General features: G+C 53.4%; 2 protein-coding genes across 2 annotated transcripts; one reads left to right on the top strand and one right to left on the bottom strand.

Annotated features, from left to right (window-relative positions):
• Positions 1–1,276: 1,276 nt before the first annotated feature.
• ALPI (alkaline phosphatase, intestinal) lies at positions 1,277–4,801 on the top strand. Its single transcript, XM_084892835.1, has 11 exons — positions 1,277–1,402; positions 1,481–1,597; positions 1,709–1,824; positions 1,994–2,168; positions 2,254–2,426; positions 2,711–2,845; positions 2,938–3,010; positions 3,127–3,261; positions 3,723–3,914; positions 4,139–4,255; positions 4,377–4,801. Exons 1-11 carry the CDS (start codon positions 1,330–1,332, stop codon positions 4,685–4,687), a joined length of 1,617 nt encoding a protein of 538 aa, XP_084748961.1. The 5' UTR covers positions 1,277–1,329; the 3' UTR covers positions 4,688–4,801.
• Positions 3,380–3,667, bottom strand: LOC311626908 (small ribosomal subunit protein eS27-like; the record flags this gene model as incomplete). Its single annotated transcript, XM_084892836.1, has 1 exon — positions 3,380–3,667. One exon carries the CDS (start codon positions 3,665–3,667, stop codon positions 3,413–3,415), a length of 255 nt encoding a protein of 84 aa, XP_084748962.1. The 3' UTR covers positions 3,380–3,412.
• Positions 4,802–14,845: the final 10,044 nt, after the last annotated feature.

The following is a 14,845-nucleotide window of genomic DNA, read 5'->3' as shown; positions in this document are numbered from 1 at the left end:
CATAAAGAAGATTACATGAAGGTAAGAGAAAGCAAGGCAAGATTGGATTACAGGATAGTTAATAAAATTATGTGCTCTCTTGAGGGTGGTTTTTCTTCCAAGGGTTCTGAAGAGAGACTTTTCAAAGATGTGTTAACCTAGATGGTGCAGCCTTCCCTCTGAGCCTGTAGCTCCGGGAGAGGTCTCTGCCGTCGCAGTGCTGGCTGCTTGGTCAGGAAATCCTGTCCAGAGGATCCTTACCTTCTTTCAGAGTTCTGCTACGCCTTAGCATGAAAATCAATACTCCCTGAGCGACTCTCAGAAGCTGCTTATATCTGTTCTGGGACTAAGCTCAGAACAAGTCCGTCTGATCGGTCACCATCTGGCCTCCTCCCAGTCTAGTGTCCATTTTGTCAATATACTCCACCTTCCTCCATACCCAGAACTGAGCCTGGGCCCAGGTCTCAAGGTAAACATAGAACAAAATCAGGTGAATGAAGAAGTGATGGATTCCCAGGACTGTGGGAGCAGGGAGTCAGGGTGGCCACATCAGGACCCTGCAAATGCTCCTCACCCTGAGGGCACCTGCCAGGGGTCTTGTCCAGTATCTAGTAGGGTTCCGGAATCTGGAGAAGGGGCTACTATAAATTATTTAAGAGTCTAGAGATGAAACATAATTTTGGAAGGCATTTTGGGGGACTGTAGGAACCAAGTTCTGCATGTCTCAGGACCCCTTGCTTTTTATTAACACAAATTGTCCTAAGGCAAAGTAGATATACAGATCAAAGGTAAGGTTTAGAATACAGAATCCATTGTCAGATTGGGGGAACTACCTATGGCTGTTTAGGTGTTTGGCCAGTAGGAGGCAATAACATGTAGATTGAGATGCCCTCAGCTGTCTGGCAGCAAGCAATCATTTATGCAAATCTTTAGGTGTGGGGAAATGCCCTTAGCCATTTCCAGCAGGCAATCCTCGAGCTTCCATCAACCTTTTGATGAAACTTCTTGCATTTATGACCTCCTGGAATTAGCGTCCAGCAGGCATCTATCCTCTGACCCCACTCGAACCTGGCAGACAGCAGGCTCCACCTTGTTCAGGCCTCAAAACTTTGCCACACTCTATCACTTTCCTTCTGCAAGCAGGCAGGGGTGGGATCAGGGGAGCTGCCTGGGTCATTGGAGGGACATGGAGACTTTTATAGCCAGGGCTAAAGTCCTCTCCTGATTAAGCCCCAAGAGCTTGCCCAGCAGCTGATGTCCTGGTGGCTCAGCCTTGTTCAAGTTCCTGCCTCACCAGGTCCCGGCCTCTCTGCAGTCCCAGCTCCTTCGCTGGCCCACCATCTCGCAGGCATGCAGGGAGCCCACGTGCTGCAGCTGCTGCTGCTGGGCCTGGGGATACAGCTGTCCCATGGATTCATCCCAGGTAACAGGCCCCTCCCAGTGGGCCCACACATGGGGCGCTCCCCCAAGGCAGGCCTGACCGCCCTCTCCCCTTGGCCAGCTGAGGAGGAAGACCCAGCCTTCTGGAACCACCAGGCAGCCCAGGCTCTGGACGCCGCCAAGAAGCTGCAGCCCATCCAAACGGCCACCAAGAACCTCATTCTCTTCCTGGGGGACGGTGAGTGTGCTCGGCAGGTCCGTTCCCAGAGCCCTCGGTCCCGGCACCAGGGCTGCCTGTGGTCACAGCCCTGCCTGTGGACGCAGACCTCACAGGGTTCCTCTCCTTCAGGGATGGGGGTGCCTACAGTGAGCGCAGCTCGGATCCTAAAGGCACAGATGAATGGCAAGCTGGGACCTGAGACCCCCCTGGCCATGGACAAGTTCCCGTACCTGGCTCTGGCCAAGGTAAGGGCTGGGAGGCCTCAGGGTGCTCCACACCACAGGGGTGGGTGGGCCTAGGGAGCCTGGTAGGAGGGGAGGCCCAGGAGGGTTGGGGCCTGAGTTAGGGGCCCGGGGCCTGGTCACGATCTGGGTGTCTGTCCCAGAGAGGAGCTGAGGGTGTCTGTCCCCCCAGACATACAACGTGGACAGACAAGTGCCAGACAGTGCAGGCACGGCCACGGCCTACCTGTGTGGTGTCAAAGCGAACTACCGGACCATCGGTGTGAGTGCCGCGGCCCGGTATAACCAGTGCAACACCACACATGGCAACGAGGTCATCTCCGTGATGAACCGGGCCAAGAAAGCAGGTGGGCTGGGGGCCAGCCTAGTGGGCAGGGGTGGAGCCCAGAGCGCACAGTGGGCTCACCCTGACCTGACCTCCCTCCCCCTCAGGGAAGTCAGTGGGGGTGGTGACCTCAACGAGGGTGCAGCACGCCTCACCAGCCGGCACCTACGCGCACACGGTGAACCGCAACTGGTACTCGGACGCAGAGATGCCTGCCCAGGCGCTGAAGGACGGCTGTCAGGACATTGCCACTCAGCTCATCTCCAACATGGACATTGATGTGGGTCATGGGGCAGTGGGGACCTGAGCAGAGGGGTTGGGCCCCATGCTGGTCACAGTCCCAGGCAACCCACAGCCTGAGCCATGGGGCCTGAGGCAGGGGCAGAAGCCTGGGGCAGGAGCAGGGGCCTGGCAGTGTCTCTGGGATGGTGGTGTAGAAGGTTCAGGCAAGCCAGGCCGTCGCCACAGACCCGATTGGGGCGGAGGGGACCTGGAGATTGTTCGTTTAGGGAACAAAGGGCCAGGCAGGCCCCAAGCTCACCTGCCCTCCTCCTCTGGCTCCAGGTGATCCTGGGTGGAGGCCGCAAGTACATGTTTCCCAAGGGCACCCCAGACCCTGAGTACCCTGGTGACGCCTCCCAGCAAGGAACCAGGGCGGACATGCGGAACCTGGTTCAGGAGTGGCTGGCCAAGCACGAGGTGACGGGGCTGCGGGTGCAGGGGACAGCAGGGCGAGGGCAGGGCTGCCGGTGGGAGAGCCCTGGGGTGAGGCCCGCTTCTGTCCCTGCCAGGGCGCCCAGTACGTGTGGAACCGAACAGCGCTCCTCCAGGCGTCCCAGAACCGCTCCGTGACACACCTCATGGGTAATGGCCGCTCCTCCCCGCCTGCCCGCCCCGCCCCCCCCCGCGGGTCCCTGGACACGCATGTGTGCACGGACCCCGCTCCACAGCGTGTCCGTCACCCGGGCCCTTCCCCACAGGCCTGTTTGAGCCAAAGGACATGAAGTACGAGGCCCAACGAGACACCAAGCAGGACCCGAGCCTGAAGGAGATGACAGAGGCCGCCTTGCGCCTGCTGAGCAGGAACCCCCGGGGCTTCTACCTCTTCGTGGAGGGTGAGTGCGTGGCCCCCTCTCTGAGCAGAGGGAGGTCAGGGTTCAGGGCAGGTTCCCCACCGCCCACCCGCGGTCTTTTGTGTGTGTGTGTGTGTGTGTGTCCAAAATGTGTTATTGGGATGGTTTCCCACTCATCTTGATTGAGGTGCTTTTAGTGCTGCTTCCTTCTGAAGGAGCATCCCTCTGTAAGCCTTGCTTTTCCTCCTGTTGGCTGACAGAGAACAGTGGAGCAACCAACGCACAAAACTACCGTTGGTGCGTGGCTAACGACGGTGGTGATCTTATAGCAGCCTGGGCATTTCACATCCATGAAGTAGGAATTGGGCCTCTGCACCAGGCGCTTCTTCTTGTGTTTCCTCTTCTCCTCTTCCGGGGAGGGATGGCGGAGATCCTCAGCGAGAGGCATGTTGTCGGGGGAGGTCATCACCGCCGGGAAAAACCCACCCACGGTCTCTCCGCAGGGGGCCGCATCGATCAAGGCCACCATGACGGAAGAGCCTACTTCGCACTGACCGAGGCCGTCAGTTTTGATGATGCCATTAACAGGGCCAGCCAGCTCACCAGCGAGAAGGACACACTGACCCTTGTCACCGCCGACCACTCTCACGTCTTCACTTTTGGTGGTTACACTCTGCGTGGCAGCTCCATTTTCGGTACGTCTGGGGGAGGGAGTGGCAGGCCCGGCTTCCTCAATTAGGAGGCAGGAAACGCTGTGAGCCTCAGTTTGCTCATCTGTCAAATGGGGTCCTAATAGCCATAACCCTGCAGGGTCTTGTGCGGACTTAAGTATTGAATAGGCAAGCAGTGCCTGGGTTTAGCACACAGGGGGCGCTGCAGAGCTGTGGTGGTGCCATCCCAGGGCCCCTTCTCCCTGCAGGGCTGGCTCCTGAGGCAGCTTCCGATGGCAAGACCTACACCTCCATCCTTTATGGCAACGGCCCCGGCTTCGTGATCGGCGAGGGCTCCCGTCCCAACGTCAGCGACAGCCAGAGCAGTGAGTGCCCCACCCGGGGGGCGGGCAGGTGACCTCCGTGGGGAACTCCCTGGCGGGGGAGGGGGGAGGGGGGATTGTCCAAGGACCCGGAACCCCACCCTGAACCCCCGTCTCTGGCCAGATGACCCCGACTACAAGCAGCAGGCGGCCGTGCCCCTGTCGTCGGAGACCCACGGTGGCGAGGACGTGGCTGTGTTCGCGCGTGGCCCGCAGGCGCACCTCATGCACGGGGTGCAGGAGCAGAGCCTGGTGGCGCATCTCATGGCCTTCGCCGCCTGCCTGGAGCCCTACACCGCCTGCGGCCTGGAGCCCCCCGCCAACGCCAGCATCCCCGGGCCGAGCACCGACGCCGCGCACCCCGGGCCGTCCACGGCGCTGGCCGCGGTGACGGGGGCGCTGTGGCTGGTACTGCTGGGGAGAGTGGTGCCCTGACCATCCCACTCCCGTGGGCCCCCCTCCGATGTCCGCCGAACCCCTGCCCACCGCCTCCACCTCGGGCCTCTGCCTCTGACCTTTACCTGTTGGCAATAAATGAGCCTCAGCTGGTTCAGCGCTGCCCGAGCCCCACCCTGCGGGCCTGATGGTAGGGCGCCCTGGAGGCTGAGGCAGTGGCTTTCCTGCCGCACCCACCGTCCTCCTAGGTTGCTCCCCGCCACCCTCCACCCCCACCCCCCAAACTGGCGGACTGAGACGTGAGCAGTGTCCAGTGGCCTCCTGTCACCCTGCGACTGGCCCTGAGGGTGCTGTGTTGATGGAGGAGTCACATGGGGAGGGGGTCACATAGGGAGGATGCACTTCTATAGGATCGCTGGGCCTGGTGCCCAGAGGAATAGGTAGAAGCACAGAGAACAGTCCCAAGCCCCTCGCAATGCCCTTTCCGTCTAGGAGAGCCGAGAAGCTTTGGGCAGCCCCAGCGCAACCCTTGCTCCCACCCTGAGCCGAGTGGGCACTGGGCATAGATTGGTGATCAGGAGATACCTTCCGGCCAGGGGCCTCTATTCTGGGAGGGACACAGGGATCGTCAACTAAACAGTTACACAATATATGCCCATGCTGTTGTGTTCTGGAAAGAAATATCATTAGCATGCGGTGCCACAGAATGTGTGTGTGAGCCAGGGGAGGGGAAAGGTGACTCAGATCAGGAGGGCAGGGGGCAGGGAGGGGCTCCCTGAGGAGCAGACAGGTGCGCCGAGACTGGAGGCAGGAGGGCTTGAGCAATGCTGAAAGAACAGCGCGCAAAGATGCTGAGGCAGCAATCCACGCCGCTGAGGCCAGAGGCTGGATCAAAGGAGATAACCGGGAAGCGAGGGGCGCGGCTGGGGTTGGAGCTCAGAACTGCCCCACAGGCTGGTATGTGAGCGGAGGCTTTGAGCACCTGCGTCACAGCCCTGACTCTCGGAACTATCGCCCTGGCTACGGTGGGGAGAAGACTAGATTCTGTTTTGTTGGAGGGGGCGGGACAGAAGCAGGAGATGGGAAACCCCAGGGGAGATGCGGACACAAACCTGAATGACCTTCATCCCAGGGCCATCATTCTGGGAACCCACTCCAGTACAGCTACACTCGCTGAGTGTCTAACCCACCCAAAGGGAACATTTAAAAGAATCCCAGAAAAGTGAAATCAACCCTATTTCCCAATGCATGTTAACAGAATTACACATTTATTTATCCGTTGACAAAGGCGCAGAAAACCACTTGGCTCTGACTGGGAATACTGAGATGAGAGAGCATGCTTCCTCATTCTCTGCCATCCTGACTAACACTCACGTCGCCTGAAGGCCTGGGTGTCAGGGCGCTTTACTCCGATCCTGGGCTTTGGTGGCTGTCACAGCATGGGAGCATGATGGGAGAGGGCATGGTCCACTGGGCTCGCTGAGCGCCTCATCACCGGGAACTCCGTGCACAGGGTGTGCAAAGGGCTGTGTTAGAACCCAGCAGCTGTCTGTCTTCTCTTTGTCCGTCAGTGGATCTGACCCACCAGTGGGGAGGTGCCACATGTTTGCCTCATCAGTGGACTCAGAACACAAGGTAGCCCTACATTTTAAAACTCTACAGGTTTTAGAAATAGATTGTTCTAGAATTAGTGATGGTCACACAACTTCAAACATTCTAAAGGACATTGAACTGTGCACTTTAAAAGGGTGAATTTTATGGTTCATAAATCATATCTAAATTTTATAATACAGTTTCTGCTTCCAAGTTATTTCCATGTGTAGGTATGAGGGGGTGTATCGTCAAACACATTGTCACCCGCAAGGTCAGGTGTCCATGGGAACATTCCTAACCTCTGTTTCCTTGTCTTTGCCTTGAAGGGGCAGACACATGGGAAGTGTGTTTTTTAAGGTTTTTACTGGGGGCCTAAGACTGACAGCTCTTGTCACCCAAGACATGTCAGCATCTTAGTCTTGAATTAGGAGGGAAGTTAGAAAGAAAAGGAGGAAAACTTGCCGAAACCGGTTTGGGTCAGTGGAGAGAGCGTCGGCCTGTGGACTGAAGGGTTCCAGGTTCGGTTCCGGTCAAGGGCATGTACCTTGGTTGCGGGCACATCCCCAGGAGGGGGTGTGCAGGGGGCGGCTGATGGATGTTTCTCTCTCATCGATGTTTCTAGCTCTCTATCCCTCTCCTTTCCTCTCTGTGGAAGATCAATAAAATATTTTTTTTTTAAAAGAGAGAATATGTTTAAAAAAAAAAAAAAGAAAGAAAGAAAACTCACAAGAACCCTTTTCAATACTTTGCCATCGAGATGACTTGTTCTTGTTCGTCTGGAGAGTATCTGGGTCACACCTTCTTACTGTGAGCAGGACACCTCACCGGTGGGCACTGCTCACCCTGAAGCCGCAGTAGGAAGGTCCAGGGACCGCTAACAAGAGCTGGAAAACCATCAGCCTTCTCGCCACGTCAGACTCGTGGGTGTCTACCTGCAGCGTCCGGGGGAGGCAGAGCGGGGGGGGGCGTCTTTTCTACTTGTAGACGAGGAGAGGTGTCCGTGGGCCTCGTTCTCTGGGCACAGCAACTGCTCATTATTTGGTCTGAGTGCACTTGGTTCTTATTTGCACTTTCCTCCGGGAGGTGGCTGCTGCTTGGGTCCTGAGGGTTTGGTGCGGCTGACTGCTGGCCTGAGACAAGCCACCCGTCAGTTCTTTCCTTGGGGTATCACAGGAAATGACTCTGGGAGGCAACCACCTCTGCGCCCTCAACCTGTACAATACTGCCAGAAATATGTACCGTTCATCCTGGCTGAAGTCCGACAAGACACGTGAAAGGATTGTGTGGCAATGACCATAAATTGGGCCAAATTGGAAGCTGAGATTCATAGCCTGATAGGGACCTCCTCCTATAGTTTACATTAAAACTATGTAACCAGAAGGAAAGAAGCAAGTTAGAGGTGATGTAGTTGGACAGGTAGGTCAACTTATAATGCCATTTAGGTTACCCAGTTTTTTTGGAGGAAATGAGCTATTGCCCTTATCTTACATGTTTTTGTAAAACCATAAATGTAGCTTTAGGAAAAGTTCAAAGCACATTTGTCTTTAATATTCTCAATTTCTAAGACTGACTGAAAAAAAATATGTTTTTATTTATTTCAGAAAGAGGAAGGGAGAGGGAAAGAGAGATAGAAACATCAATGATGAGAGAGAATCATTGATAGGCTGGCTCCTGCACACCCACTACTGGGGATGGAGCCCACAGCTGGGTCATGTGTCCTGACTGGGAATGTGTCCTGAACCAGGTCCTCCTATTCATAGATTGATGCCCAACCACTGGGCAACACCAACTGGGCTATTCCTAGTACTTTTAATTATTTATAGGGTGTCCCCCCCAAAATGTATACACACTATGACAGCTGATAGCTAAATTTTGAAAATGAAATGTATTTTAATAAACACTAACTTTATAATTATTAAGAGCATTGTGTATACATTTTTGGGGACACCCTATATATATTGAATTTTATTCCTTAAAATTTTTAATTCCTAATAAAAACTAAAAAGCAAGCAATTAGTTGTCTTTAGATTGGCAAATTATGAATACATTTCATAACCTGAACAAACATAGTTTATTTTACTGACAAATAAACGTATCTCATAATAATTAGAGATATATGCTTCCTCAACAAACACAAGCCATATTTATAAACAAATCTGATTTTATCTTTCAGTTTCTCTATAATAACAAGCCAGAAGTAGGTAAACTTATGCTTATTTAGTAATTAATGCTTTAGTTTTTTTTATCTTATTTGAAAATGATCTAGATGCCCTAGCCGGTTTGGCTCAGTGGATAGAGTGTCAGCCTGCAGACTAAAGGGTCCCAGGTTTGATTCCAGTCAATGCTACATGCCCAGGTTTTGGGCTCTATCTCCCAGTACTGGGGGTGTGCAGGAGGTAGCCAATCAATGATTCTCTCTCATCATTGATGTTTCTATTTCTCTTTCCCTCTCCCTTCCCTCTGAAATCAATAAAAAATATATTTTTAAAAATAAAATGATTTAGATATTGAATAATTTTCATCATACACAACAGCAAAACTCTAAGGTTTCAAATTACCAAAAGATTTTGGGAAACTATTAAAAATATATATTTATTGCTAGTGGTTCACTAAATACTTTTTATTTATTGACATCTATTTATTAGTTATTAACAATCGTATTTAGATTACTAGAGAAGATTTTTAAAATATATATTTTATTGATTTTTTACAGAGAGAAAGAGAGAGGGATAGAGAGTTAGAAACATCGATGAGAGAGAATCATCGATCAGCTGCCTCCTGCACGCCCCCTACTGGGGATGTGCCCGCAACTAAGGTACATGCCCTTGACTGGAATCGAACCTGGGACCTTTCAGTCTGCAGGCCAATGCTCTATACACTGAGCCAAACCGGTTTTGGCTAGATTACTAGAGAAGATTCTAAGCTACATTAAAGCAGTTTCTTTCATGAACTTATTAAACCAACAAGGGCTTGTATAAAAATGTTTATACACTCAACCCAACTTCTGGACCGTGAGAGTTCTCAGAAGTCTAAAAGGCAGGACGAGGGGTCCAGAACAGGCCTCCCCACGCTATGCCACTTCGGTGTGGGAATTATTTTGAGCGGAAGGCAACCGAGACCTTGCAGTTCATGAGAATCTTTTCCCTCTCCCTTAAAGAATTTTAATTAGGGGCCTTGCCCGTAATAAGAGTTATCAGAAATAATGTTTTATGACCTACCTACAGGGCAAGGCAAATCTCTAATTACTGAACATCCACCCTTCTTATCGTCCTGCAATGACCTTCCTCCCCTGAAGCTCAGAGTGTCACACATACTCCTTTTTCCCTTCCTATCCCAGAACCTCCCCTGACTGTGGAGTCTCTGACTCTTGTGCATGTGGGTTCTCATCTGCACCCATGTAGTTAAATTTGGTCATTTTCTCGTGTTCATCTGTTAACCAGTTGATGGGCCTCTCACATCTATGTTTCTCTCTCCCCTCCCCACCCCCCTTTCTCCCTTCTCCCTTCCTTCCACTCTCTCTAAAAATAGAAAAAATATCCTCAGGTGAGAATTAACAACAATTAAATAACAAAACTGTTAGAAATACCCCCACCCCCACCCCATCAGAAGAGTCTAGAACACATGTGTCAAACACAAGGCCCGCGGGCCAAATCCAGCCCGCCAGGCCTTGCAATGTGGCCCGCACCGCGCTGTCATCACTGCACTCCGCTGTCAGTTTATGACATTGTCAGTTTATGACTGTTCAGTAAACCATTCGGCCCGCGATTTAGGCTGGATTTTAGATTTTGGCCCCTTCTCTGATTGAGTTCGACACCCCTAGTCTAGAAGGAAAAGTTTCCCTCCCCCACATTACCAAGTATCATAAGGCTCCAACACTACCAGGGCAAGTTTTGTTTATAAAGTTAAGGCCATAGCTGTCTCTACAGCATTTTATGTGCTGCTGGGGCCTCTAGCCCTTTCCTGCAAGGCTCTGGCTGCTGCCTGAGCCATCAAAATCCTTTAAAACAAAAAAAGAATAAAAAATCCTTTCTGGGAAATTGTTCCTTTGAAGGGTGCACTAACACTGTTTTTCCTATATGACATTGTCTTTATTAAACAAGACATTTACTGTTGAGAATATATCTTCTCTGCTATATCTCTCCTTTAGTGGTTCATGAAAAAAAAAAGTGGTTTGTGGGTTTCATTATTGGAACAGAATTCAGCAAATACGTTAAGCTGAGATGTGTTAGAAACATCTGTACTTTCAGCCAACTGTATAGCAAACCTCCTACGCTGGGTAATTTGCTCTTACATTTCCTTCTAATCTACGGCAGTGTTTTCCCTACATCTTCCAACAGTATTTGCTGACAAAGAAATGCTTTCGGTTTGTCGACAGATCATTTTCTGTTCATTGTTTCTGCCATTTTTACTGCGGTAGAAAGAGTGAATGCCTGCTGGTAGCTGTTTTTTTTTGTCTTCTGCTATTATGTAAGAAACTGTAAAAGAGCTTTCCAAATATTTATCATTGCTTAGGGAAATATCCAGAAGAACTGGCTGGACAGCATGTAACTTTAAACATCATTGGGAAAGGTTGCGGGAGTCCATCTTCGTGTTCTGGAAGCTTAATTTTTAAGTTCCTTGCTCACCATGAGGATTCTGTGCTGTCACTGACTAATATGTCAAGGCACAAGGCATGCGGGGAAAGCTTTCCCAGTGATGATAGGGATGGGGTAGGAAGCAGTTTAGTTTAATATATATACAAAAGGCCTGGTGCATGAAATTCGAGCACTCGGGGTGGGGGGGTGGGGGGTGGTCTCTCAGCCCGGCCTGCACCCTCTCACAGTCTGGGAGCCCCACCCACTTCCGCAGCGCCATCAGCCTGGTGGCCTGGGCCTCCCCCTTTGGCACAACTGAAGAGCCCTCCCCCACTTCCCCCCATTGCCCCACCGGCTGGTGGCCTGGGCCTCCCTCTGCCGGGCCATCATGGGGTAATGGCGGGGCCCCCCAACCAAGCACATAGCACCCCACTTGGTTGGCCTGGTTGGTGCCAGTGCGTGCCATAGCGTGATTGTCCAGACCACGTGGTTGTTTGGCTGTTTGGTCGATTTGCAGATTACGCTTCTATTATTATGGATATTGGAGGCTAACTTCTCCTCAGGTCTGTTCCTGGGGTGATGACATCAGGAGGGAGGGAGGGTCTCAGCTGCTGCTCTGGGGTTGTTCCCCTGGGTGTGAATTACTGGCATTACTGGTAGTTTCTTTACAGGGCTGTTTTGTAAGCCCCTCGATTGTTTGGGAGGATTAGTTTGTTTAAAATTATATAATCCACATAGAGACACGCTGAAGTCTAACACATCGCAATCTATGGAGAGGGAGCAAATTGGAGGGACGGGGGCTGCAGCACCTATATCCTCTTCCCCCAGGACACCCAAGAACCATGGTGGGTGGGTGACAGGCTGACAGGCCAAGGTGCCAATGGAGCTAGATGTTAAACACATATGAGAAGGGCTGATTCCCTTCCATCTCAGCGCCCCTCCACCCCAAGGGCTGGGGTGAAGCTGCGAATGAGGTGAAGCATGGAGAACCCGGACGAGACCCTCGGTTGGGAGTGGGTGGGTGGGATTTTTCTGTCCCTTTCACCAAAACCCCTGACTTCCAGAGGAGAACCCAGAGGTGCTTGGGCCTCACCAGACTCTCAAGCCCAGCAAATCTCTGCAGAGCTTAAACTGGGCTCCAGAGGGCACCATTGGTCCAGCTAGACCGGGAGCTCTTGCTTATGTAGCCCCTGCGAGGCCTTGCTCCCGCACCAGCCAGCATGGCTCTGGTGGCTGACACCTGAAGGGTCCTGATCGGTAAAAACAGGCTCTCTGCCTCACAGACTTTAGGAAAGGGGCCCGCTAGCTGTGCCTTGTCCTGACCTTGGGGCTGACATTTCCATCCGACGCCGTCATCCCCCCGATTCCAGAAACAGGTAGGTGTCCCCCGGGCGGCATCTGTGTGACAAGTCGTTGCCCCCAGAGGATGCCTTCCAGAGTCCCTGGCTCCCTGCGTGGCATCGGCATCTTCCATCGCACCCCAGGATCTCAGGCCCAGCGGGGTCTGGGCACTCCACGGAGCAGAGCTTAGGCGCTTGCTACCAGGGCACAAACCAGGAAGCAGCCTTGTCAAAGGCATCTGGAGTTCCCCTTGATGTGACCTTGCCACCGGGGATGCCTGTCTGCCACGCGATGCAGTTGGCATGGGGGCCCAGGAACCAGTCGTGTGTCTCCTGAGGTGCCCCTGAGGGAGGAAACAGCCATTCCCTGTCCCAAAGTGTGAGGCCACCGTCCACCCCAGCGGGAGGCTCCCAGGCTTGATGCCCTGAGCTGCCCCGTTCTTTGCTCACCGGATTTGCAAGTTACTGGTCATCAGCCAGCACCTCCCTCCCCGCCCGGCCTGGGCTCCTCAGTGAGGGGAAACAGCTGCATTCATTCCCCTCCGCACAGATCCCTGCCAGCGCCCCTGCAATGGTTTGGTCCTGCAGGACAGTGGGAGAGTGTTATGATTACTTATGCAAAGTATAGGCAAGGAGAGATGCGGCTAACAGCACCACGTGACAGCAGCGGGGGAATGTGAGCTGCGTGTTGGCCAAGTGAATCGACCTGAGCCACTGCCAGAGGCTCCCGGGCCCTGGGTGGCAGCTGAGGTTGGAGCCAGGTACTGCCTCATCCCCTCTGACCGATGAGCTCATGCTGGACACCAGCCCGCTCACGGGAGCCGCCCACAGGGACCGGGGCCACCGGCTGAACAGTGTGCTGGCCAGCCCTCTAGGCACCTTCTATTCAGCATGGGTGGCAAGGAGGGCAGGGAGGAACAGCATGGGGTGGAGGGAATCCATGGGGCCACCATATTACTGCTACAGCAGGGCACACCCAGAGAGCAGTGGGGGGACCATGGCCAGGGAAACATGTGGGGTACAGCCTCAAAGATGCTAGCCGGTTTGGCTCAGGGGATAGAGTGTCAGCTTGCGGTGAAGGATCCTGGGTTCTATTCAGGTCAAGGGCACATGCCTGGGTTGCAGGCTCAACCCCCAGTGGGGGCATGCAGGACGCAGCCAATCAATGATTTTCTCTCATCATTAATGTTTCTCTCTCCCCGCCCCCCCATCTCTATAAAATCACTAAAAAATATACTTTTTAAAAAAGATGGGCTGTTAAAAAATCAATAAAATATATACTTAAAAAAATATATATGGGCTGTAAACAAGAGAGGACTGGGAATCCGCAACTCAGACAGATGAGGAGGCCCCAAAATGAGCTACAACTCATGTCACGTGAGCCAACTGCAGTTGGGACAAAGGCTGGGCCTGGAGGGGTCCTCCTCAGGCCACAGAAAAGGGATCAGGGGGCACCAGGGGTAGAGTCCGGCTTATTCTGAAGACTGCCAGGCCAAGGCGCACCCCACCCAAAGGGAGGGGTGCCTGGGGACCTGGAGTCCCCACCCAGGAGGCCCCGGAGCAGCTGCAGAGGAGCACTGCCCCTGAGGCACAGGTGAGGTACATGCCCGGCCCCGCTCAGGGACGTGCCGTCAAACGTGTGGCCTCCGAGCTGAAAGGGAGGTTAGAGAGCAGGGCTTCCTTTGGGAGGACAAGCTGAGCTTCCTATTGTTCCCAATAAGGGCTCGAAGGAGTTGTAAGTAGTGGCTCTGGCTCAGTGGCCTGCATTTTTTCAGATAAAATGCTCCCTGGGACTGCTTATTGTGGTCAGCGGCAGCAACTGAGACCCGGGAGGGCTGCCTGGGCCCAAAGCCTCCTGGGTCTCGCTCTCTCCGGAAGCCCCCTCCCGCCCCTGCCGGCTGGGGCGGTGATGAACAGGGTGCAGGAAGGGGAGATGCCATCTAAACAAAAACGGGTTGTAGTCCCTTCTGCTTTGTCAGGGGTGCGAGGAGGCAAAATTACATCTGTAACAGTCACCCCTCCTAGCCAGCTCTGTGCTGATGTGGGACAGGGGAGGGGGGGGGCGCTGCACTCTCAAGCCCTCCCACTGCCTGTCCTGCTGCAGGGTTCCCCGGCCGGACAGCCTCCAGGACACGACAGTGCTCAGGCTCTGGGCCAGGCTGGAGCCAGCAGTGGGGAGGGGAAACTGTGGGTTTTGTGTTGTTTGTTTTTAAATATATACATGTTTTTATTGATTTCAGAGGAAGAAAGAGGGAGAGACAAAAACACTGATGAGAGAGAATCATTGGTGGGCTGCCTCCCGCCCACCTCCCCACTAGGGATGGAGCCGGGAACCCAGGCATGTGCCCTGAAGGGGAATCGGAACCGGTGCATGGGACCGCACTCAACCAACTGAACCACACTGGCCAGAGCTAGCAATTGCTCTTTTTAATAAAGGGGGCTTCTGGGGCCTGTTTTGGAAAGGGGTGAGGAGCCCAGAAAGGAGAAAAGGTAGTGAAAGGGCTTTGCCCCATCCAGCATCCCAAACCTCTAGCAAAGCCTGTGACTTCACCCAGTCTTTGCAGGAGTCCCTGGGAAAGGGGTGTCAGCTGGGGTGCGGCCCAGCAAGAGGGGCGTGGGGTGGGAAAGGGCCAATCCACCCAATGGGGCGTGAGGAGAAAGCCAAGCCAGCCTCCCATAAGCCAGACCTG

The sequence above is a fragment of the Pipistrellus hanaki genome, assembly GCF_964339955.1.
Source record: "Pipistrellus hanaki genome assembly, chromosome: 8".
In the NCBI taxonomy this organism is placed as follows: domain Eukaryota; kingdom Metazoa; phylum Chordata; class Mammalia; order Chiroptera; family Vespertilionidae; genus Pipistrellus; species Pipistrellus hanaki.
Note: the sequence above shows the minus strand (reverse complement) of the source record. Positions and strands in the feature narration are given on the sequence as shown.

Coding starts and splice junctions, on each gene's coding strand:
- ALPI (XM_084892835.1), top strand. CDS start 1,330: ATGCAGGGAGCCCACGTGCTGCAGCTGCTGCTGCTGGGCCTGGGGATA. Junction 1,825..1,993: donor CGTACCTGGCTCTGGCCAAG/GTAAGGGCTGGG, acceptor CTGTCCCCCCAG/ACATACAACGTGGACAGACA. Junction 3,262..3,722: donor CTTCTACCTCTTCGTGGAGG/GTGAGTGCGTGG, acceptor GTCTCTCCGCAG/GGGGCCGCATCGATCAAGGC.